The 25,031-nt window shown below is 40.1% G+C and overlaps 1 protein-coding gene across 1 annotated transcript in view; it reads left to right on the top strand.

The window, feature by feature from the left end:
* NPFFR1 (neuropeptide FF receptor 1) overlaps nucleotides 1-25,031 on the top strand; it is a 537,435-nt gene that overhangs the window by 422,321 nt on the left and 90,083 nt on the right. The window contains exon 3 of the mRNA XM_077454428.1: nucleotides 3,773-3,872. Within this exon, the coding sequence (XP_077310554.1) occupies nucleotides 3,773-3,872 (100 nt within the window). The remainder of the gene's footprint in view (nucleotides 1-3,772; nucleotides 3,873-25,031) is intronic.

Below are 25,031 nucleotides of genomic sequence, written 5' to 3'. Positions count from 1 at the left end.
CACCCTCCCCTTTCCTCCTCCTTTCCCCCCTTCAATCAATCCTTTTCCTTCCTCTTATCCTTCTTCCGTAGGATGTTATTCTTTGTTCCCCTCCCTCGCACTCTTTTTTCCCTTCAGGAGCTGTTTCCCCTTCCACTTACACAGCACACTGCCTCACAATACATTTTTAATTATTGTCATGTGGCTTTATTTATTTCACTGGCACAACTATATCCTTTTTTATATTGGTCTATTTCTGGTGATTGATACGAATCTCATATTGGGCTATTACCTGTGAAACGTCCTGAGGCAAGACCATAAATCAGTGAGTTTTAATATAACTATTTTCATACAGATATCGGCCAGTGTCTGGGTCCAATACCTCTCCCAGTCGCTGGGGGAGGCTTCCCCTGGTTTGCCTGAGCTATCCTGGGGGCGTAGGCGCTCGGGTAAGACCCTGAAGATGTTTATCCATATTGTAAATTTGTTCCTTTCTCCATTTTTGTTCTTTGATGTTATCTTACCTTGTTATTGTTGATCTAATTGTGTTTCATGTATACACTTCTAGATGTATGTATGTATTTCCTGAAGAAGCTGAAAAGCGAAACTAGTCCAAATACTTCACCTCTTATACTAGCCCTTCATGATTTGTATTGTTAAGTGTTTTTATATTTAAATAAATTGAGATAATATTTTTATACATCTGTCCTTCTTAATGTTTCTATATGTTTGATGAGCACTGCAATAGTCCCTCTGCTCGCACTTTTATGTTGACATTTCTGGCTGAGAACCAGATTTTTCAAATATCTATCACAACAAACAAATCACAAACATACAGAATTCACCATGAGCTCATGGTACTGGCAAACCCAAACTTCATCCCTGTTGTAGGTGGATCTACCAGGGTCATACTGGTTTCTGGCAAATCTGAACTGAGTCTGAACTGATGGGGCCACTGGGTATCTTCTATTCGTGAAGGAAAGGCAGCAATATGTGTTATTCCTCTGTTGCATGTGTCTTCCTTGGTATTTCTGCCTGTGAGCGATCTTGTTAATGCAATAAGACCACATTGTGTCTTATTACTGTCCTCAGTCTTGCCGTTGTGTAAGATTTTGCACAGGGAACTGGCTTTAGTGACATCAACTTGTTTGAAGAGCATAGCTTTTCCTCTCCCACTTTAGTCCATATGCATGCAAAATCCCTAGTTGTGTACAAGTCCACCTGGGAGAATTCATGCAAAATTTAAGGCAAAATGTGGACAGTAGGGATGAGCCGAACACCCACCCCTGGTTCAGTTCGCACCAGAACTTGCGAAGAGTCAAAACATTTTTGTGAACACGCGAACACCGTTAAAGTCTATGAGACGAGAACATGAAAAATAAAAAGCGCTCATTTTAGAGGCTTATATGCAAGTTATTGTCATAAAAAGTGTCTGGAGACCTGGGTCCTGCCCCAGGGGACATGTATCAATGTAAAAAATAGTTTTAAAAACAGACGTTTTGTTCAGGAGCAGTGATTTTAATAATGCTTGAAGTGAAACAATAAAAATGAAATATTCCTTTAAATATCCTGCCTGGGAGGTGTCCTTAGTATGCCTGTAAAGTAGTGCATCTTTCCTGTGTTTAGAACAGTATTTATAAAGGAAAATTTTTTATTTAAAACTGCTTGTAATATATTGTCGGATCCTGGCAATATAGATAAAAATCATTGAAAAAAACGACATGGGTCCCCCCCCAGTCTATTACCATGCCTCGCACCAAATAAAAAAAAAATATGTACAGGCCCTTCAGGTCTTGTATGGATATTAAGGGGAACCCTGCGCCAAAATTAAAAAAGGCGTGGGGGTCCCCCCAAAATCCATACCAGGCCTTTCAGGTCGTTAGACACTGTGATCGAAGATGAATGGACATTGCAGGACATTTTTTTTTTTTTAAATAAAGGACTTGTCCCAGCTGTCTACTGTCATTTTTACTCTTTTGAAACTTTTTTGGTGAAGGGTTAGGGGTACGATGTACCCAATACCCATTCACATAGGGGGAGGGCCGGGATCTGGGGGTCTCCCCGCCCCCAGTCCCCCACAACCACCAGGTAAGGGTTGTGGGGATGAGGCCCTTTTCCCCATCAGGATGTGTAACATGAAAAAATCTGCGCTTCCCTCAACCAATATTAATAAAGAAAAAGATATAAAAAATTATGCAAAAATGGTGAAAAGTAATATATATATATATATATATATATATATATATATATATATATATATATATATATATATATATATATATATATATATAATAAATTTGTGAATACTGTGTGTAAATGGTACTGCAATCTAAAAAACAACTGGAACATTCAGCTATAGATATGTGTGTAAATAAAGATAGATGTATTAACAAAAACATACAATTTATAAATTGACAAGATACAAAGTGTCAAATGTGAACAAAGATCTGCACCTGAGTTAATCTACCACTGTGAGGTGAAGAAATTAATTAATTAAATGGCCAACAGATAAATGCAAAAGAAAACAAAATATAGTCCACGTAATAATGTAGTAAAACACATCACAATATTGTATAACCCGCAGGCACAATATTTAAAGGAATATTTCATTGTTATTGCTTCACTTTAAACATTCTCAAAATCCCTGCTCCTGAAAAAGGAAACTTTTTTTGCATTGATACATGTCCCTTGGGGCAGGACCAGGTTCCCAAACACTTTTTATGGCAATAACTTGCATATACGGCTTTAAAATTAGCACTTTTGGTGGAGTATAAGCTGGAGTACAGAGATAGGCAGAGTGCTGTATGTTGTGTAGCAGAGCTGCATGTTCCTCCTCCCCACCCGTCACCGGTTGTTAGGAAGACTGTCAGCTTTACTGTCAGCTTTACAGCTACCAGCTTCCTAACAACCTGTGTAACCCGGGGAAACTGATAAACTAGTTCCCTATAAGGTTAGCTCTCTCCTACAATTGACAACAGGCAGTGGGCAGATTCTATAGCCAACAGCAGGCTCACAAGAGGAGCAGATCTGATGGGGAATTGGTTTCTGTGATTCAAAACTCCCAGCCGCAGTGATGGTAGGAAGCTGAGTTGTATTGTGGCCAGAATACCAGTATGGACACCCCTGTCTAAATGTACCTCCACACCCCCTGGTTCATGTACCTGTCTACAACAGGTCCATGAATCTGTCACCTGCACTGACATTTGTCATATGGAGGAATGTCAGAATTCTAAAAATGGTCGGGTCTGCATCCCTTTCGACGTGATTGCCTTTTGGGAGTATCTCACCAAAAATGACATTTTTGTTGCAGGAGATGGCAAAAATCAGATTTATATATTAGTGCTGATGGGGGAAAATCAGTGAGCCAATCACATAAGCAGGAAATGTTTCTGGGTGGCATTCTGTACACCATCTGTGTACAGCACACTTTCATGTAGCCGCATTGCATTTTACAGAAAATTAAAGCAGCTGCGGATTGAAATGGAAATTGCCTTTTTAATAACATTCATCTACAATTTGACTTGAGTTGCAATTGTTTATGCTATATTAATATTTTTTTTTATTTGCTAATTTTTTCCCCCACAAAATTGCAGTTACCCTTTAGGCAAAAAGTTATGAAAATATGTAATAATTTCATTTCTGGAAATTCAAGAGCAATGTTGAAATATTGTTATAGAAAATCTATGAGTATTGATAATTGGAAACATAATAGATAAAATGCAAATACATACCCCCAAGGAAAACATAGAATCTTGTTGAATATAATAGCATTTTCTTTGTTGTTGTCTTATAGGGTGGCCTTTCGACAACATCATGTGCAAAATGAGCGGCCTTGTGCAAGGAATGTCTGTTTCTGCCTCTGTTTTCACTCTGGTGGCAATTGCAGTGGAAAGGTATTACAATAAGTTGCATTATTTTTGTATTGCATTTATGTATTGCTTTACTTCTGTGAAAATCACATAATTTGACTTTAACATTCTATAAAAATGCAGTTTTTCCAAATATATCCATATGACATGGAATTTCATATTAACATCGAGTCTTGTACTTTCACAAATTAATACTTGGCAAAATTATGCTATCATTACAATGACTGCAAAGGTGGAGAAAATTGTGTAAAATGTATTCAACGGCATGCTTATTTATTTACAGAGCAACCTTTTAGGACAAAAAGTGGCTAAATGAGAAACACTCTTGAATACATTTTGTTATTTTTGTTTGTTTCATCAGTAGAAGAACACAAATTTGTACCCAATTTGTCACATATGCCCTTCACAAGGGAAGAAGTCAATCGTTTAATGAATAATGAGATATGGATTACAGCCAAGAGATGTGTCAATATAATGCAATTTTGATCCTTTTCTGCAATCAATTTAGAGTTCCTACAATTAAGTTAAAGTTCATTAACTTCAGTGTAAATACAATTTCTTATAAGGAGTAGTAGCTGTTGCTATGTTGAAAACTCTTCTAAGAAACATTTGGTAGTAGAGCCATAAAAACACATAGAGCAAGGATTATGCCTCATTTGCCTTGATATTTTTTGTAATTGCATTGTAATAACAGCTATAGCTAACCATCTGCTAGATACTACGTGCACTAATGATGGCTATACACAAACCATATCTGCCATGGATAAAAAGTGGTTCTCAATACTTTTTTTTTTTTTTTGGATAGCTGAGCTAACCCTTGGGAGATTAGAAATCTGATCTTTTTTTGTGTACTATGGCACCTAAAAAAATAAACCTCCTCAATCTCAAAAGAAGGGGAAAGACAAGAAAGTAAAACAAAATGCTATAAATACAGGGGTACAATCAACCCACACAACAGACATAAAGGAGTTTTGTTCAGCAACTACAATCCTCACAAACATCACAAAGGTTATTAAATATAATAGAATCATCCACAACTCTAGGAACTATGGAGGAGGAGGAAATGGGACAATTTAGGAATAGCTCACTAATCGATGAAATTAGACCGATAATAGAGACGGATGAACTGGAGAAAGAGAAATGGGATATGAAAACCTATATTTGCTCTCTACCTACAAGGGAAGATATAGATCAATACGTGTATAGATTAGAAAATTCATATAAAACTGAATTACAGGAACTTAAAACATCTATACAAAACACTCAAAATAAAGTAGAAACAATAGATGTGAGGATGGTGGCTATGGAGCTGAAAATGGCACAAGTAGAAGGAAAAATACAGGAGCAAGATCGTTGCCTAAAACAGGCCATGAATGTTAACGGTGACCACGAAAATAGAAGTAGAAGAAATATTATAAGGATTAGAGGCCTGCCTGAAACTGTGAATTCAAAAGATCTAATGTTAACATTACAGAACATATTTAATAAATTAACAGATTCCGCTTACAATGCAAAAAATAATCGATTGAGCTCATAGAGTAATGGGGCCTAGAAAACGCATAACCCACAAGACCACAAGATACAATATGCAGAATACACTATTTCCAAAGAAAATAGAAGATTATGTTAGCCGCTCAAAAAGTAAAAAAATTGAGTTTGAAGTGACACAATTAATATTATTTCATGACCTCTCCAAACGCACATTACACCTGAGAAGAACATTGAAACCCCTTCTGGAACTTCTTAAAAAAAAAAAGACATACAATACAGATGGAAATTTCCCTTTTCAACTTCAAGTACAACATGAAGGCATAATAACATCATTTAGCGATTTAGAGGATTTACCAGAATTTTAAAAAATTCTCCAGCTTCCTGAAGTAAAGTTACCATCCTGGCCTAGAATACACTTTGAAACATCTACCAAAACCTGGAGAAAAGATTAAGGACTCTCCTAAAAACTCAGAAGAAATTAGAAGAAAGGACTGATATACCAATAAAAGTGTGGATTTAGGGGGGTGAGGGGAGGAGGGGGAAGGGAAACACTAGGGGAGTTGATGGGAGGGTGGGGGGATGGGTATGGGGGAAAAGTGGGAATAACATATCATGGGAGGCCAAAGGGCCACAGACACCATATCACAATTTCTGTTAATTAATTTCACTTATACACTGTAAATATTACAGAAATGAATCTGTTCATAAATAGATATAATAATACATACATATATTTCTAACATAAGAAAGTAATGAATATGGTTTGTTGGGGGGGGGGATGGTAAACAGATAAATGGTGGGGATTAGATGGATTATGAAAAATAGGAATTTAAGAATCCTCACATTATTCATGTAATATAACACTATTCACTTCACATGACATTAGATGGTGGGGAATATAGAAATTGGAAAGGATGAATTGTCCCCCTTATTTTTTTCTTTATTTTTATCTCTCTCAAATCTTTCCTCCCTCTCCCCAAAGAGAGGAGGAGGGGAAGGAAGGGAAAAAGAGAGGAAAGTACATTTTTTTCTTCTCTGATTCCCTATTGCCTCTCAATCATCCTCCATAGAAATGGATTTAGAAATTTGTAAGGCTGTATAGTGTCAAATTTTGATATTGAAATGGTACAAGTGGAAACATAAATGGGACCACAAATGTAAATATATGTTGAAGACATGATATCGGTTTTAAGTGGGAGGACCCATTCTCAGGGGAGGGGGAAGGAGGGGGGAAGGAGGAGGAGAAGAAAATGTATTATTTTTCTTTTTCTCTTTTTGCTTTTCTTTCTCATTTTCTCCTGGGAATGGAAAAACCTCAAATATATTAATCTACATAATAAAGTATAGAATGTTAAAAAAGTGTAAAAAAAAAAAGGTGGCAAGCAAAATAACCATGTGCTGCAGATCAGGTGACAGTAGCTCCGGACCTCCCCTAATAGGGACCTTACTAATAGTAAGATAGACTTGAGTTAAGTCAGATAGATTTGTAGTGTGTGTGTGTAGATTTGTTCGTATTGTGAGTAGTATTGAGTGTTGTTTTTTTTTTTTTCTCCTTCACTATGGGAACGGTGAAACATTGTTCCTTTAATGTTAGAGGCCTCAACTCTCCCTCCAAAAGAACACAAATTTTAAACTCATTTTGTAAACAGAAAATTGGTATAATTTTTGGTCAGATCACATCCCCAAAATATATAACAAAAATTATTTAACATGGATTCATGATTAATTTTCATATTCTAAGTCACGAGGCATTCCTATTGAGATCCATACAGACCTACCTCATCAAATATTGCAGACATGGAAGGGTAAATATGGTAGGTTCTTGATTTTAAGGATCTTACTATATGGAAAGATTTTTACAATTATTAACTTCTATCTGCCAAATTACAAACAATTTAAAAATGGAATAAATGTCTTTGTGGATGCAATGGATACAGTAGAGGGAACAGTAATAATTGGAGGAGACTTTAATTTTATAATGGACCCAAAAATAGACACAACAGCAATTCATTCACATAGGAAAAATAAGCAATTAAAAGAATTGAAATATCTATTGGAAAAATATCAAATGGTGGATATATGGAGAGTTCAACATCAGCGGGAAAAAAACGATTCATATTACTCAAACATACACAATACATACCATAGAATAGATTATTTCTTTATTGATCAAACTGGTTTAATGATGACTCCATGTACCTATATTGGAAATTTTCTCTGGTCAGATCATGTTCCGATATATATGGAATTAGCGATAATTGAATATAAGAAACCATTAGGCATATGAAGGCTAAATGATAACTTGATTAAAGATAAGAAATGTGAAATGGATATCCGATAGGCAATAAAAGATTTTTTGCAGATTCGTGAGACGGACGATACATCAATTCCCATACAATGGGAAACCTTAAAATGCGTACTACAGGGACTGTTCATCAAACATGGAGCTAGACTAAAAAGGAAAAAGAACATAAAATATCACAATTATTGGGATAAATTTCAAGATTAGAAAAAACACATAAACAAAAATTTAATTCAACAGATAAAATACTGTTAAATGATAAACGTATTGAATTACAAAATCTGTTTGATGAGCAGTCCTTACAATTAAGGGATAAAAACAGAGTTAGCCAGAACAATAAAACAACAACAATCCCTAACCTCCATAGTAAAAATTTTGAAAACCTCAGGGGAAATGACATATGACTAGGGATGAGCCGCTTGTGTTTTTTAACATTTTTACACTTTTTTTATGAAATGGTAGGGGAACATTTGTACCCCATTACCAATTCACACAGGGGGGGCAGGATCTGGGTGTCCACCCGCAGAAACCCACAACCACCAGGCAAGGGTTGTGGGGATGAGGCCCTTCTCCCCCTCAACATGGGGACAAGGTGCTTTGGAGGGGCTGCTACCCCAAAGCACCCTCCCAATGTTGAGGGCATGTGGCCTAGTATGGTTCAGGAGGTGGGGCACTCAATTGTCCCCTTCTTTTCCTGCGGCCTGCCAGGTTGTGTGCTTGGATAAGGGTCTGGTACTGGATTTTGAGGGGGACCCCCAACGCCATTTTTTAAAAAAATTTGGTGCGGGGTTCCCCTTAATATCCATACTAGGCCTGAAGGGCCTGGTATGGAATTTAAGGGGACCCCCACGCATTTTTTTAAATTTTGGTTCAGGGTTCCCCTGTGGGGATATTCCATGCTGTTTTTATCAATGAAATGTTATGTGTGTTGTCGGACCGACAATTCATTATAGCCGCGAGTAGTTTTAAATTACTTTTTTCCTTTAGAAAATGTAATTTTGCTGTCAGACTGTTCTAAACACGAGAAACATCTGCCCTTTTACAGGCATACTATAGACACCCCCAGGTACAAAATTTAAAGGAATACTACACTTCTATTGTTTTACTGTAAGTATTATTAAAATTGGCGATACCTCACATGTGTGGTTTGAACATAGTTTTCATATGCAGGCGCTACTCATGTATGCGTTCGCCTCTGCATGTGAGTTCGTCATTTATTGTATTTATTATATTTTTTATTTTTACACTGTTTTAAAAAAAAAAAAGTGTAATTTTTACATTCCTATTACAAGGAATGTAAAAAATCCCTTGTAATAGAAAAAAAGCATGACAGGACCTCTTAAATATTATTAGAAAAAAATAAAAATAAAATAAATATAAAAAAATGGCCCCTATGGGCGGAAATGACGCCTTGATGTTGCTTCCGCCCTGCATTGTTATGGAGACAGGTGGGGGCCATCTTCCCCTTGCTCGTCTCCATGCCCAGCAAGGGTGAAGTTTTGATTGCCTCCGCCACTGCAGATGGCTCCGGTAAGAGGCAGAGGGCAGCGGAGTGTGGCGGGAGGGGGGCTAGCTGCTGCCATAACAACGATATTCCTCTTCAAACAGCAAACGTATAACGATGGTGGGCGGTCTGGAAGTGGTTAAAGTTAATTATGACAAATCAGAAATGTTGAATGTGTCATTAACTGACAAGGTTCAGATACTTACTCCTGCAGAAGGATTTTCCCTTCAAATGGCAAAATTAGGCAATTAAGTAGCTAGGGATGTATATTCCAAGCAACTTGAATAATTTTCAGGAATTAAATCATTCTCTAATAATTCGTAAAACTATAAAATCGCTCCAAAGATATGTTAAAATAATTAATTCTTGGATGGTAAGAATTAATGTAGTGAAAATGGATATACTGCCAAAATTTTTATATATATTTGGAGCTATATCTGTGACTCCTCCAAAAAAAATTTATGGTGCAATTATGTAAAGCTATAGAAAGCTTTATCTGGGCTCAAAGAACACCACAAATAAAAAGAGAAGTTTTAATTAGAACAAAAAAGGACGGAGGTCTTGCGCTTCCCGACTTTACAATATACTGTATCTACAAGCTGCATCTTTGATAAGGATAAGTATGATAAGTATAATAATGTAAAATATAAGCAATGGATTAAACCTCAGCTTTGGCCGAGGACAAAAGAATTAACAATTTTCACGTCAGCAACTTTAAAAATATGGGATGCAGTATTGAAAAAGGGAGTACTCTCAACAATGAATGGGCCAATGACCCCGTTGTTCTCCAATCCTGAATTTCCAACAGCATTAGTAGCAACAAATTTCATTAAATGGAACAGGTTGGAGAACACGAGGATAATTCAGACCCTAGAGGATGGCAAACTTCCACGATTGCGTGACATGGGGCTTGAACATAAAAACAAATGGATGCAGCATTGTCAACTAAATGCATTAGAAAATGGGAAAATGAAATGGAAAGTCCAATCCCATTAATAGAATGGGACAAGGCCTTTTTACTAATACATAAATCATCAGTAGCAATTAAACGTAATTATAAAATCATGATTAGGTGGTATTGGATTCCAGTGGACCTAAATAAAATAAATAAAGACAACGCAGAGATCTGTTGGAGATGCCTTAATGATAAAGGAACAATGATGCATATCTGGTATGAATGTCATATGGTGAGGGATTTCTGGTGTAGAATATTGGAAATATATCAGTTGGTGTCCAGAATTGAGATGCAACCAAGCGTCAATATCTCTATACTATTCATAATACCATGGTCATTGAAATCTATAAAGACAGATATTCTGCACCATATGATAATAGCTGCCAGGACAATAATAGCCAGAAAATGGCGAAAAACAAAAAGTCCTACAATAGTGGAATGGGTGTGTGAAATTAACAAAATACAACATATGGAGGAACAGATAAGGAGACAGGGGAATGAAAGGAATGAAATGCCTAAAATATTATTATTAATATTCACGATTTATATAGCACCAACAATTTACGCAGCGCTTTACAATGTAGAGGGGAGACAGCACAATTACAGTACAGTTCAATACAGAAGGGACAGGAGGGCCCTGCTCGTAGAGCTTACATTCTAAAGGGAGAAGGGAAAGACACTTGTGGGAGAAAAGAGGAATGTTACACACCCTGAATAATATCGAAAAAAAGGAGTATTCCCCATGAGGGGTTTTCTAGGCAGTGAATATGATAAGAGAATATTACAGAGGATTTGTTTGCTGTAGAAGAATTTACATTTATTGGAATTCATAGATATAGTATAGCGATATTAGCATCTGGTTGTATAGTTACCAATCACACTTTGTTGTACGGTATCTCCTGAACCTGAAGTCCTCTCAAAAACCCCCCTTAAATTGATCCCATGACAGTCCCGAGTTAACCGACACACCAAAAGGGGGAGCCCAATTTGCTCATGCGTGGCTTACAAGGACTCACACTATTGGAAAAATCCCAGGAGCCAGGGCAGGGTGCGGAGGCGGAAAAATAGCACCTGCAGTTGAAGTGTCAAGGAATAATACTATGAATGTGTTATAATTAACAGAAATAGGAAGTTTCATAAACTCAATACAAAACTATTTGTTTAGATATAGTAGGATGGACAGCTAAATATCTTTAAGGCGCAAGCTGCTTATGAATGTTATAATTCTAATAAAAATAATGATGACAATTATAAATTATAAGAATGTTTGTAACAAAATATTTGTACATAAATTAAGAGAGTTACTTGTAGTACCAAAGGAGGGTTGGAAATTGATTGTGAGAGTATGAAATGGGAGAGAATTAGGGAAGATTGCGTGACAACATGGTGACAGTTAGGGAAAAATAAAATAAGTTGCAATAAAGCAAATGACGGTGTGGACTGGGAGTAAAAAGATATAAAATTGCATGGGGGGTGGGGGGGGGGGGGTGTTACAAAAGGTAATAGATGCAGGGAACAATTTGATTAGATGGGTGTGGAATAGGCATCCCTGAATAAGTGAGTTTTCAGGGATCTCCTAAAGGTGGACAGGTTAGGGGCTGTAAAATATAGCAACAATGGGAAGAGCTTTGGTTCTCGATAAACATGAGACAATAGGAAACAGGATTTATGACAAATCCAATTCAAACTCTAGATAATACCAAAACACTGTTACCCATAAACGCAGTAACATTGACAGAGAAACTCTAGAAATATGACATTAGACCATGTTGCTATCCAACACCAATATAAGGAAATACTACCCTTTATCAGGAACACAGGATATTTGATTAAAGTCCAAAATTAAGATATATAAATGTATATGTATTTGTATAAATTATGTATATAAAATGTATATAAAATGAATAAAAAAGAGATTAAGTCAACACCAATTCACTATATGGAACCCCTATCTATTTGTATATGTTGATCATATTCCCCTTTAATCTCCTCTTCTCAAGAGAGAAAAAATGTAGTTCCACTAATCATTCCTCATAGCTGAGCTCCTTCATGCCTCTTATCGGTTTGGTTGCCCTTCTCTGCACTTCAGTTTCCCGATATCCTTTTTGCAAACTGGTGCCGAAAACTGAACTGCATATTCCATGAGGTCTTACTAATGATTTGTACAGGGTCAAAATGATATCTCTCTCTCTAGAGTCCATACCTCTCTTAATACAAGAAAGGACTTTGTTTGCTTTGGAAACCGCAGCTTGACATTGCATGCTATTATTAAGCTTATGGTCTACCAAAACCCCCAGATTCTTCTCCACTATGGATTCCCCCAGCTGTACACCCCCAGTATGTATGATGCATGCATATTCTCAGCCCCCACGTGCATAACTTTACATTTATCAACATTAAACCCCATTTGCCACATAGTCACCCAATTTAACAGTTTATTGAGGTCGGCTTGTAAGTTGGAGACATCCTGGAAGGATGTTATTCCACTGCAAAGCTTGGTGTGATACACTGATGCTCCACCTGCTGAACTTTTGGGACTGAGGCAAGATCCTCAAAGCTGCCCATCCTATTGCAATGGGAGATTTCTATTCTTACCAGATTATTCTGTTGAAACCCAGAAATTGTGCATATCATTTGATACAGTCACTATGAGAGATAACAGGATTAAATATAGTGTTTTATTTCCTGCCAAACTATGTGGATGGAAAGACTATTTTTTCACTACCCCTAGGTCTGCTACAGCCTGGCTGAAGTCTCTTCCCCCATGAGGTGACTTTTGTGAAATGGTAGGTCTTCAGCTTAATCTGCCTGATATGCTGTACCTGCCATTGACTTCCCTATGTGCTTTGGGGGCATTCTGAATCTTCTTACTAACACAGATGCTGATAACAGGATCTTTCAGAAAGAACTCTGCCCTTTGGGCTCTACTGTATTGGTACCAGCTAATATTTTGTGGCACCTGTACCGTTTACAGTTTCTTTTACACTTGTTTTGCCTTTAGTTGGAAACAGAATTCAAGTCTGTGCCCCTAGCTTAGCCCAGGTGATAAAGAAGTACACTACCTCACTTTCTCCAGCATCTCCTGTTGGGAACTTTTTTATTTCCACATCAGTCTCTTACAGACTGCGGCAGACAGATATGACACTTTTGACACTTTTTTTTGGGACCAGTGGCATTTATACAGTGATCAGTGCTATAAAAATGCACTAATTACTGTATAAATGACACTGGCAGGGAAGGGGTTCACACTAGTGGGCGATTAACGGGTTAAATGTGTTCCCTGGGAGGAGTTTCTAACTGTAGGGGGAGTGGACTGACTGGGAGTACAGAGAGATCACTGTTCCTGAACACTAGGAACAGACAATCTCTCTCTATTCTCCTGACAGAATGGGGATCTGTTTGTTTACATTGACAGATCCCCATTCTAGCTCTCTGTTGAGCAATCGTGGGTGACCAATGGACATTGTGGCCGCTGGCCACGTGCATCATCTGCTATTGCCATTAAAGGGACCTCCCTACCGGTACAGCATTTCACACAGCCTGGTCAGCAAGCGGTTAATGCACTGTTGCCTATGTACAAGTTGACAAATTTGAATGGGAATTGTCCTAATATGTAAGATAAGGCCTGGCAGCCTTAAACAGCTCCAGGAAGTATTACTCCATTTGATACCTGATGTAAAACCTTTGCTCCCCTTTTTTTCAATTCTTCATTTGGGCACTATTCGCTTCTTTTATTATATATAGTTACCTAGTTACATAGTAGGTAAGGTTGAATAAAGACAATAATCCATCCAGTTCAACTTGTGTTGGTGTACATGGGTCAGTGTCGATAATCATTTTCCATATCCCTGTATATTGTGTTTACTAAGATGCACAGCCAAGAGTCTTTTAAAAATATCAATACCGGGGGGCGTGGCCGGCGCGTGACTGGAATGGCCGCCTGAGACCTGAGCTCTCCACATCCACAGCGGTGTTAAGCAACTTCCCGCACACCTCAGCCCATACCGAGATCACGGTGACCGACATAACCTCCCGCTCTACATCGGAAAGATGTCACTGAAACTAAAGGAATCCAGACCGCCTCATAAGCTGACAGCTTTTATGTATTAGCCGTCGGCACGGCGAGGCCAAGATGGCGCCGCTCCGTCCGGAAGCGTTACATATGCAGAGGCCGCATCCTCCCCTCACAGAAATACGAAATACGAACTCCAGCACATCGCCTACAGCACTGGTAAGTGCATCTAACGGCAGTGACCCACCCCGCTCCCCTCCCGGGACTCCGACTACCCACAGCCCAGCTAAGAGCAAAATGAGACTGGATGCATCAGAGAAAAGCAGAGATGGCTGTAATGCGGGCGAACAGCCCTTCTCCACACCATTGACTAGTCCCCAGCCAGATGCCATTACCTCCTTCCCCATTATAGGACAGACTGTTGTGGACACTACCCTTAAGGAGATGCTTATATCCCTCCGAAGCTCCTTGCAATCTGATATGCTCTCATTCATGCAAGGCTTCGACAATAAACTGGGAATAATAGACAACAGAGTCACTCATTTAGAAACTAACATGGATGCCATGACTGCCACTATTAATGACTTGATTGACTCGCAAGAAGCACAAGCGCAAGAAACCAAGTGGCTGACTGACAAGTTAGCAAATTTAGAGGACAGGGCCAGGCGCAATAACTTTAAGATCAGAGGGGTGCCCGAGTCAGTGCAAAACACTGATCTACCTGCCTTTGCAAAAGGCCTCATAAAGTCACTGCTGCCTGAAGTGAAAAACATGGAGTTACTTGTAGATCGGATACATAGATTACCAAAACCTGCGTTTCTACCAGATTCTGTGCCCAGAGATGTTATTCTCAGGGTACACTTTTTTCACATTAAAGAACAGTTCATGCAAAAGGTGAGAGCGTTACCAACACTTCCTGACCCATATGCTCACCTACAAATTTTTGCTGATTTATCTCAACACACCCTGAGCAAACTTAACAACATCACCAAAACCCTGCGTAACAACCAAATCCAATATCAGTGGATTGCACCAGCCAAACTTTCCATCACCCACGCGGGTTCCAAACATGTTATATCCTCAGTACAACAAGGTTTGCAGAAGTTGCAGGACTGGAATATTATCCCATCCAACAACGACCTAGTACCTATGGATCAAAGCAACATGTTACCACACCCCCTCCCTCCGAGGGGTCACAGTCACATTCCATCTACCTGAATAGCTGAGGCTCGTCTACATGGTTACACTCTGTGGATGTGATCCCTGCTCACGCTCGGTTTCACTGGACTTTTACCCCCGTCCAGGGTCCCTAGACACCGTTGTGTCGAGTTTACACCCTGAACACTGTTAGTGTTTGTTCTTATTTTTTTTTTCATTCCTATATTGTCGTTTCCCTGGTGGAAACAAACTTCCTGCTTGGGAGCAACTTTACCTCCTCAATCAACCTTACGGTTCACGATTCCCCTCGCCCACACAGCTCCTTCTTTTGACCAGTGTTCTCTCCCCCCTCCACTCCTCCCCCCCCCCCCCCTCTTTTTTTCATTTTTTTTTTTTCTCTCTCTCTCCTCCTCTCTCCTTACAGGTACTCCGGATCCACGCAAAAGACCTCTCTCCCAGAACCTGCTGCCGTCGCTTTCATTAGACCCCACAAGAAACCTTCTGAAAACCCTCCTTTCTATGGTACTGTCTTCTTCGAATATTATTAAAATTTACGAGTGGCTACTGACACCTGACCTGCTAACTAACGCTAAGGTACTGTTACTTGTCTCTGCTGTATCCCACCACATACCATGACTATAAAAATTGTCACTATTAACACCAAGAGTTTGAACCATCCTGCAAAAAGAGCCTCCCTTTGGGCCTTGGCCAAGCAATCTAAATGTGATATAATCTGTGCTCAGGAGAAGCACTTTTTATCCAGCAATCCTCCTTCCTGCACAAATAAGAACTTTAGCAATGTCTATACTGCTAACGCACCTCAAAAAAAGAAAGGAGTATTAATTGCTATTAACAAGTCTTTATCCTTTCAACAAGACCAATGTCTTTCTGACCCTGGAGGACGCTACTTAATCTTAAAATGCCATATCAATAACGCACCCTATACCATCGTAAATGTCTATGCCCCAAATACCCACCAAATTCGTTTTCTTCGGAAACTACACAAAAAAGTTCACTCACTGCAACAAGGCGCAACTATTTGGTGTGGTGACTTTAATTGCACCTCTAATCCAGAATTAGACTCCACTTCTCACTCCAAAAGAGGACGTCCAGAATTGAACTCCCTTCTACGTGACCTGGGCCTGTACGATGTATGGCGGTGTACCCATGCAGATGAAAAGGACTACACTTTTTTTTTTCCCCTGCCACAATTCGTATTCCCGAATTGACCTCTTCCTCACAGACCAATGGACTTTACAAAAAATCTCTAACTCTACTATACATCTGACATCTTGGTCTGACCACTCCCCTGTAAGTATAACTGTAGAGGACTCTGCCAGAAGTGCTCCGACTTACCTTTGGAGGTTGAATACCACTATTATGCAATCTCAACCGTACACCCAAACTCTAGTGGACAATCTAAAATCCTTTTTCGAACTTAACGAAAACTCAGTTGATGATCCGGCTGTTTTATGGTCCGCGCATAAGGCGTTTATGCGCGGACTCTTTATACAATTGGGTGCTCAAGATAGGAGACAGAGGAGGCAGCGAATGAACAAACTGCTAGCAGACATACAATCCACCGATTTCCTTAACAAGCAAAATCCTACACCAACGCTTAAATCACGACTTATCGCTCTCAGACTGGACCTTAGATCCCTACTCTTAGAAACTCATGACAAGTACCAAAGACGGCTTAAAATGAGGTTCTATGCTGAGAGCGATAAGCCCGGTAGATTTCTCTCCCATCGGATCAAAGGGTATTCCATTAAAACCCATCCGCCCTTTATCTACCACCCTCATACTAACACTAAATTGACCAATCCACAAGCCATTGCCAATGCCTTTAGTGCATACTACAGCTCACTTTATAACTTGAAAGACGACCCGACTCAACCCCAACCCTCATCAGCACAAATCAAAACATTTTTGGATTCGATTGATCTGCCTAGTTTAACCCCTCTTCAGTTTGAAGACCTGAATGCACCTTTCACAGAAACAGAAATTAAAAGGGCTATCCAATCGCTACCCGCCAACAAAGCACCGGGCCCTGATGGTTTTGTGGGAGAGTATTACAAACAATTTGATTATATTCTCACCAAATATATTACCCCAATGTTTAATTCTGCTGCCTCCTCGGCCTCTTTCCACCAAGAAATGTTGAAAGCATTAATTGTCACAATACCGAAGCCAGGGAAGGAACCCACATCGACCCAAAATTTCAGACCTATCTCCTTGCTCAATCATGACGTAAAATTGTATGCAAAAGTAATAGCAAACAGGCTTAACGACTTAATGCCGCTACTGATACACCCTGATCAATCCGGCTTTATCAAAGGGCGCCAAACATCTGATGCGACCCGCTGTATGATCAATATCATCCATTACACGGTGACCCATCGAATGCCTTCTCTGCTTCTATCATTGGATGCGGATAAGGCATTCGATAGAGTTCACTGGCAATATCTCCAACAAACGCTGGAAAAATTCGGATTCCGAGGCCATATTCTCTTGGCAATCTTAGCCCTCTATTCCTCCCCATCAGCGCAAGTAAACTGCTCTTCCATGTTATCTACCGAATTTCATATATCTAATGGCACTCGCCAAGGTTGCCCCCTTTCCCCATTAATCTTCGACTTACTAATTGAACCCCTTGCAACTAAAATCAGATCCCATTCAAGCATCTCAGGTATTCCCATTGGAGATAATGAACATAAAATTAGTCTTTTTGCCGACGATGTGATCCTTTCATTGTCCAACCCTTCTTCTTCCCTGGCTTCAGTACAAAATTTGTTAGATGAATTTAGTTGTGTATCTTACTATAAAATTAATGCATCCAAGTACTACATACTGCCCTTAGCGATATCTCCTGAACAGCAACAACATCTGAGCGACCAATACCCCTATACATGGTCTACAAATTCAATCACATATCTGGGCATTAACCTGACAAGCACTACCAAGGATTTATACAAATCGAATTTCATTCCGTTTCTCACCACACTCTCTACTGACCTAGCGACTATCTCCAAACTTACACTGTCCAGCTCAGGCAGGCTTGCAGCATTCAAAATGCTCAAGCTCCCCCAATTGATATACCTGTTCCGCACATTACCTATACCTATGCCAACCTCCTTTTTCAGGCAGATTCAGACAATAATTCACAAATTTATTTGGCAAGGTAAGAAATCTAGAGTGGCGCAACGTATACTCATGAAACATAGGAAGGTAGGGGGTCTGGGATATATTATCGTTAGAGATTATTACTTTGCAGCCATCTTGGCTCAACTCAAGGCCTGGTTTACTCCAGATCCTCACATTCATTGGAGTGCCATAGAAGCTTCTCAGGTGGTGGGAAATAATTTACGTAACTGGTTAATCTCTAACCCCAAAATTAAATTATCTGACATCTCACTGTCACCAACCATAAAAGCATCGGTAGCAGCATTCTCTTATTTCGCAACGCACTTTCATACTACGGCTCCCACCTGCACAATTCCCCTCCCCATTGAAATTATTAACCTTCTAACCCAAGACATACAGCTCTCTTCTTGGAAGAATAAGGGTATTTCACACATCACTGATCTATACGATGGCGACTTCATTCACTCTTTCACCTCCTTACAGAATAAATATTCACTCCCTGCTAAGGAATACTTTACCTATATTAGAATATCACACTGCCTAATTCAAACCCCCTCCATACGTCGCACTATACCTACAGTGGCTTGGGCATACTTTTCTAACGCTTAATCGTCCACCAAGGGCATTTCCCTCCTCTATGCACTATTAGACGGTAAAGACACCTTTGAGAAATTACCCCCTCTGCTAAAATGGGAAACAGAATTGGGTACCTCATTTTCCTCACAACAATGGCAGACTGCTTTACGAGCCACTTTCCTAGCAACAAAGTTGGCAAACCTATGGGACCTCACATACAGGATAAACCTTAGATGGTACATCACTCCAATGCAGATGCACAGATACAGTCCCACAACAGATCCTGCCTGCTGGAGACTATGTGGTCTCCCTGGCAACTTATATCACATTCTATGGTCTTGCCCGAAACTTACCCAGTTTTGGAAGGACCTATTTCTAATAATATCTGCTCTTACTCACATTGCCTCCCCACCTAATCCGGAACTGGCACTCCTGAATATTGGAATTGAAAATTATCCACATCATCTCCAATGCATTGTTACACATATTTGTCTAGCAGCTAGGTTGACCATTACACGCAATTGGAAATCCCCTGACCTCCCATCTCACACTGAAACCATAAGAGCAACGCACCTACATGGCATGTATGAACGTATGTACGCCTCCGCAGAAGGTCTATTGCCTAAATCAATTAACCGCTGGAAACCCTGGCTAGAATGGTACGAATCAATCATGCCTGTAATCCCTTAAACTTTCATACCGTTTAGTGAGAGAAGCATATCACACACGGCCTCATGTACCTTTCCCAAATTTTTTATTTTTTTTTATTTTTTTATTTTTATTTATTTATTTATTTATTTATTTTCTCTTCTTCATCCTTTTCTATCTCGCCATTCTCCTCCCCTCCTCCTCCCCCTTCCTCTTAAATATATATCCTGGGCATTACCGGTTCTTCACATCCAGACATTTCTTCCCCCCCATTAACCCTCAGGTTTTACTGTTACTATTTCATGTTTTCTTTCCATAAAGCGATTTGCCTTTCACATCGCACCTATTATATATACTGGAGATGTTACTATGTTCGACATCATTGCTACCCTTTTACATAGGAGTATCCCCTTGTTCCTGTGTACAGTGAGTTCCCATTTGGGGTACACGAAGCAAGGTGTTGACCTCCCTTAACATCTCTGGTCTGTCATGTTGATCTTACGATTTTATTGACATCATACTCTGTTTATTACATGTTTTATGGTAATCTGTAATTTTTGATAGCATATGTTGTACTGCTACAGATACTCTGTGAATGTAACCTTCTTCTACTGTAATATACATATTTCCATCAAATAAAAATTATTGAAAGTAAAAATATCAATACCCCCTGCTGACACCACCAATTGTGGAAGAGAGCCCCACCTCCTTATCACCCTGTGTCAGAAACCACGAATCAGACCGAGACAGAAGTACAATTAAATCACACTTGTTTATTAAATAAAAATAAAAAGGTGAATAGAGAAAGCGTAGTCAAAGCATAGCCAGTCCAGTAACCAGATCGAGTAGTTAGCCAGTCCAGAGTTCAATAACCAGATCGGATAATCAGCCAGGCCAGAAGTCAGGGATCCAAGCAGAGCAACAGCAAGCAGGATAAGGAGCCAGAAGGGATGTCAGCAATCCAGTCTTTGAACAGAACCGCAGGAGATGGTTTCTTGTGATGTGACCAAGGCAAAGGTAGATATGAAGTGAGCTGGACAGCTTTAAGTAGGCAGGTCAGACAAGCTGGATAAGGAACAGCTGGTAACTGTGGAGAGAGATGGGAGCTGGCAATTAGCTGACAGCTGAGCAGTAAGCCCAGAGAAGGAAGGGCTAAGCCAGCCCTGACACCCTGACAGTGAAAAGCCACCTGCGCAGCTTCAGGTTAAACCACTTCTCCTCCAATCTCATTGTGTGGCCCTGTGTCCACTTAAACTGCCTAGGAATGAATGTTTTTTTTCCTTAAGGTATTTGTATATCACTATCATATCCCCTCTCAGGCGTCTCTTCTCCATAAATGTAGTGCTTGTAATTCGGTCCACGTAATTGAGGTCCTCCAATCCCTATATTAATTTTGTTGCCCTTCTTTGGACTCTCTCCAGCTCCAGCACATCCTGTCTGATGACTGGTGACCAGGACTGGATGGAATATTCCAGATGTGGCCTTACCAGAGTTTTATAAAGTGGCAGGGTTATAGGTTTATCTCTGGAGTATATCCCCTTTTCTATGCATGCTAATAGTCTGCTGGCTTTGATACCTTCGGTGTGACACTCTATGCTCAGTCTGTCTTCTACTAGGACACCCAGATCTTTCTCCATCCTTGATTCCCCCAGAGGTTTTCCCCCTAGTGAATAGTTTTCACTTGTGTTTTTAGCATGCAAGTGCATTATTTTACATTTCTCCACATTAACCACTTCAGCCTGGAAGATTTGGCTGCTCAATGACCAGGCCAATTTATGCAATATGGCACTGCATTGTTTTAACTGACAATTGTCTGGTCCTGCGATGTTGTACCCAAACAAAATTAATCCTTTGTTTCCCCACAAATATAGCTTTCTCTTGGTCATATTTTCTCACCTCTGCAGTTTTTATTTTTTGAGCTATAAACAAAACAAGAGCAACAATTAAAAAAAAATACCTTTTACTTTTTGCTATAATAAATATCGCAAATAAAAAAAAAAAAACATTTTAGGCTGATATATATTTTTCTACATATTTTTGGCTAAAAAGAATTAGCAATAAGGGTATATTGATTGGCTTGCGCAAAAGTTATAGCGTCTACAAAATATAGGGAATAGATTTATGGCATTTTTTTTTTTTTTTTTTAATAGTAATGCCGATGATCTGCGATTTTTATCGGACTGTGATATGTGATACGTGGCACGTTTTACTATGTCTTGTATCCACAGTACCACCCTGTGTTTGATACACTATTCATTAAAAGGACTGTGATATTGCAGCAGACAAATTGGACACTTTTGACACATTGTTTTTTTCAGATCCTCATGCCGCGTACACACGACCGGACTTTTCAACATCAAAAGTCTGACGGAATGATTCCGGCAGACCATTCGCTCGTGTGTGGGCTGCAGCGGACTTTTGATTTGCAAAAGTCTGACAGACTTTAGAAATGGAACATGTTTCAAATTTTTCCGCCAGAACTCCGCCGGACCCAGTTCCTACCGAGAAATCCGCTCGTGTGTATGCTAGTCCGACGGACAAAAACCGACGCTAGGGCAGCTATTGGCTACTGGCTATGAACTTCCTTATTCTAGTCCAGTCGTACGTCATCACATTCGAATCCGTCAGACTTTGGTGTGATTGTGTGTGGCCAAGTCCGTTCATTCGGAAAAGTCCTTCAGAACTCTGTCAGAACTCCGTCAGAACTCCGTCGAAAATCTGTCGGACCTAGTCCCTCGAAAAGTCCAGTCGTGTGTACAGGGCATCAGAGTTCTTTGCCATGAGGTGCCATGTTGAACTTCCAGTGACCAGTATGAGAGAATGAGAGGGATAACACCAAATTTAACTCACCTGCTCCCCATTCAAACCTAAGACCATGTAACACGTCACATTACACCATGGAGGGAAAATGGCTAATTGGGCCCAATTTAGACATATTCACTTAGGGGTTTACTCACTTTTGTTGCCAGCGGTTTAGACATGAATGGCTGTGTGTTGAGTTATTTTGAGGTGACAGCAAATTTATACTGTTATACAAGCCGTACACTCACTACTTTACATTGTAGTAAAGAGTAATTTCTTCTTCAGTGTTGTCACATGAAAAGATATAATAATATATTCACAAAAATGTGAGGGGTGCACTCACTTTCGCGAGATTCTGTATATGCAGTTTATTTAAAGCTGTACTAAACCTAAAACCCAACATGTAATATATGCAGCTCACCAATCATTACGTTTGGTAGATAAATTTGTTTTCTTTTTTTAAGCTTTTTCCCTCTGTTTTCACCAGGTGATCTGGCCAGTAACACACCTCCTGTAGAATGTCCCCACTCTGGATAAAGGAACACAGAGAACACAGCAGACAGCAAAAAAAAAAAAAAAAAGCATGTCATAGTTACCTGCTCTGTGCAATAGTTTTGCACGGAGCAGCCGCAATTCTCCTCTTCTTAGGTCCCCCAGCGGGGCTTTGGTCCCCAACCCCTTGCCCATGCCCCCTAGCATGCTGCTTGCCTGCCCCCAAGCCAGCTCTCTGTTTCCATAAGACAAAGGCCGCGTACACACGGACGGACTATCCATCCAACTAAGTCCGTCAGACAATCCGACAGACAGTCCGTCCTACTTTTGAATGAACGGACTTGACCACACACGACGAACAGACAGTCCGCTGAAAACTTGCGCGATGATGTGTACAGCACGTACGACGGGACTAAAAATACGACGTCCAATACACTGCAATGCAACCTTCGGCCGTGTAAATCCTTTCTGAGCATGCGCCATACTTAGTCCGTCCAACTTGCCTACTCACGAGCGGACTGTCCGCTGAAACCAAGTTTGGACGGACAATATTACGGAAATTCCGGAAGACTTAGTCCGCCAGACTGTCCGCTGAAAAAGTCAGCTGAAGCCCACACACGAGCGGATTGTCCGCTGAAACACGTTTCAGCGGACCAAGTCCGTCAGACAGTCCGTCCATGTGTACGCGGCCAAAGAGAGCAAGACCCAGCCCTGCCCCCTGGCTCCTGATGCTGCATCTCAGCCAATCAGGAGGGAGAGCCGCTGATCTCGTGCACATCACTGGATCTTCAATTGGGCTTAGGTAAATATTGGGGAGGGGGGCTGAGGGGGAAACTGCACACTGAAGATTTTTTTAAATGCATGAAGGTAAAAACTTTGTAAAGTAGAAGGTGGACACTTATTATTTTAGAACATTATCACTGTGATATTCATTACACTTTTACTATTATCAGTGACAGCTGATACCTCAGGTTTAGGCTAGGTTCACACATGTCTGGCTGCGGATGCAGTCAGATTTTAACAGTCCAATCCAGTGCAGCTTTGTTCACTGGTTCAGGTGCGATTCAGATGCAAATTTTTACTTGAATTTGCACCTGAACCGAACCTAAAATTATACAGGACTCTTTTAAAAAAACGGACTGTGGTCATTCTAGACATGTGTGAACCAGCTAAATTGCAAATATAGTAGTATGCAAAAAGGATGCGGTTCAAAAGGCTTCCGAATTGCATACAGGTGTATCTCAAAAAATGTGAATATCATCAAAAAGTTAATTTATTTCAGTAATTTAATTCAAAAAGTGAAATGCATATATTCTGTGAATTCATTACACACAGTGTGATATATTTCAAGCATTTATTTCTTTTAATTTTGATATTTATGGCTTACAGCTAGTGAAAACCCAAAATTCAGTATGTCAGAAAATTGTAATATTGTGAAAAAGTTTCATCTTTAAGACTCTCGATGTCACACTCGAATCGGCTAATTAACTCAAAACACCTGTAAAGGATTCCTGAGCCTTTAAATGGTCTCTCAGTCTGGTTCAGTAGGTTATACAATCATGGGGAAGACTGCTGACTTGACAGTTGTCCAGAACTAGGGATGAGCTTCGTGTTCGAGTCGAACATATGTTCAACTCGAATAACGGCTGTTTGCCCGTTCGGCGTATTCCGAACGTTATGGGCCGTTCGCGCCAAATTCGTGTGGCGCTCACGGCCCACAATGCACTGCGATGGTGCAGTGCATTGCTGGCTCATGATTGGCCAAGCATGCACTGTGACCCCGCATGCTTGGCCAATCACAGCGCCGGCAGCAAGGAGAGCCATGATTGGCCACAGGCAGGATGCCTGTGGCCAATCATAGCTCAGGCTGTGTAGTACACGCCCCACACTATATAAGGCCGCCAGCGTGGCGGCCTTGTGTAGTGTGTTGGCGTCTGTAGCAGTTAGTGGGTGTTCTGTGTACCTTCAACACAGTATACACCGATCGTTATCGGCCGATATCTCGTTCTTGCTCTTCTGTAGTGGTTGTTGTCTGGGTGCCCTGACCGCAGTATACACCGCTATATTCACCTATATAGCTAGCGATATATCTATCTTTT

This window comes from Lithobates pipiens, unplaced genomic scaffold (genome assembly GCF_037356315.1).
Source record: "Lithobates pipiens isolate NorthernLeopardFrog02 unplaced genomic scaffold, aLitPip1_a1.2 Scaffold_25, whole genome shotgun sequence".
Taxonomy (NCBI): domain Eukaryota; kingdom Metazoa; phylum Chordata; class Amphibia; order Anura; family Ranidae; genus Lithobates; species Lithobates pipiens.
The sequence above is the reverse complement of the archived record's forward strand: the minus strand, read 5'-3'. Positions and strand labels throughout refer to the sequence as shown.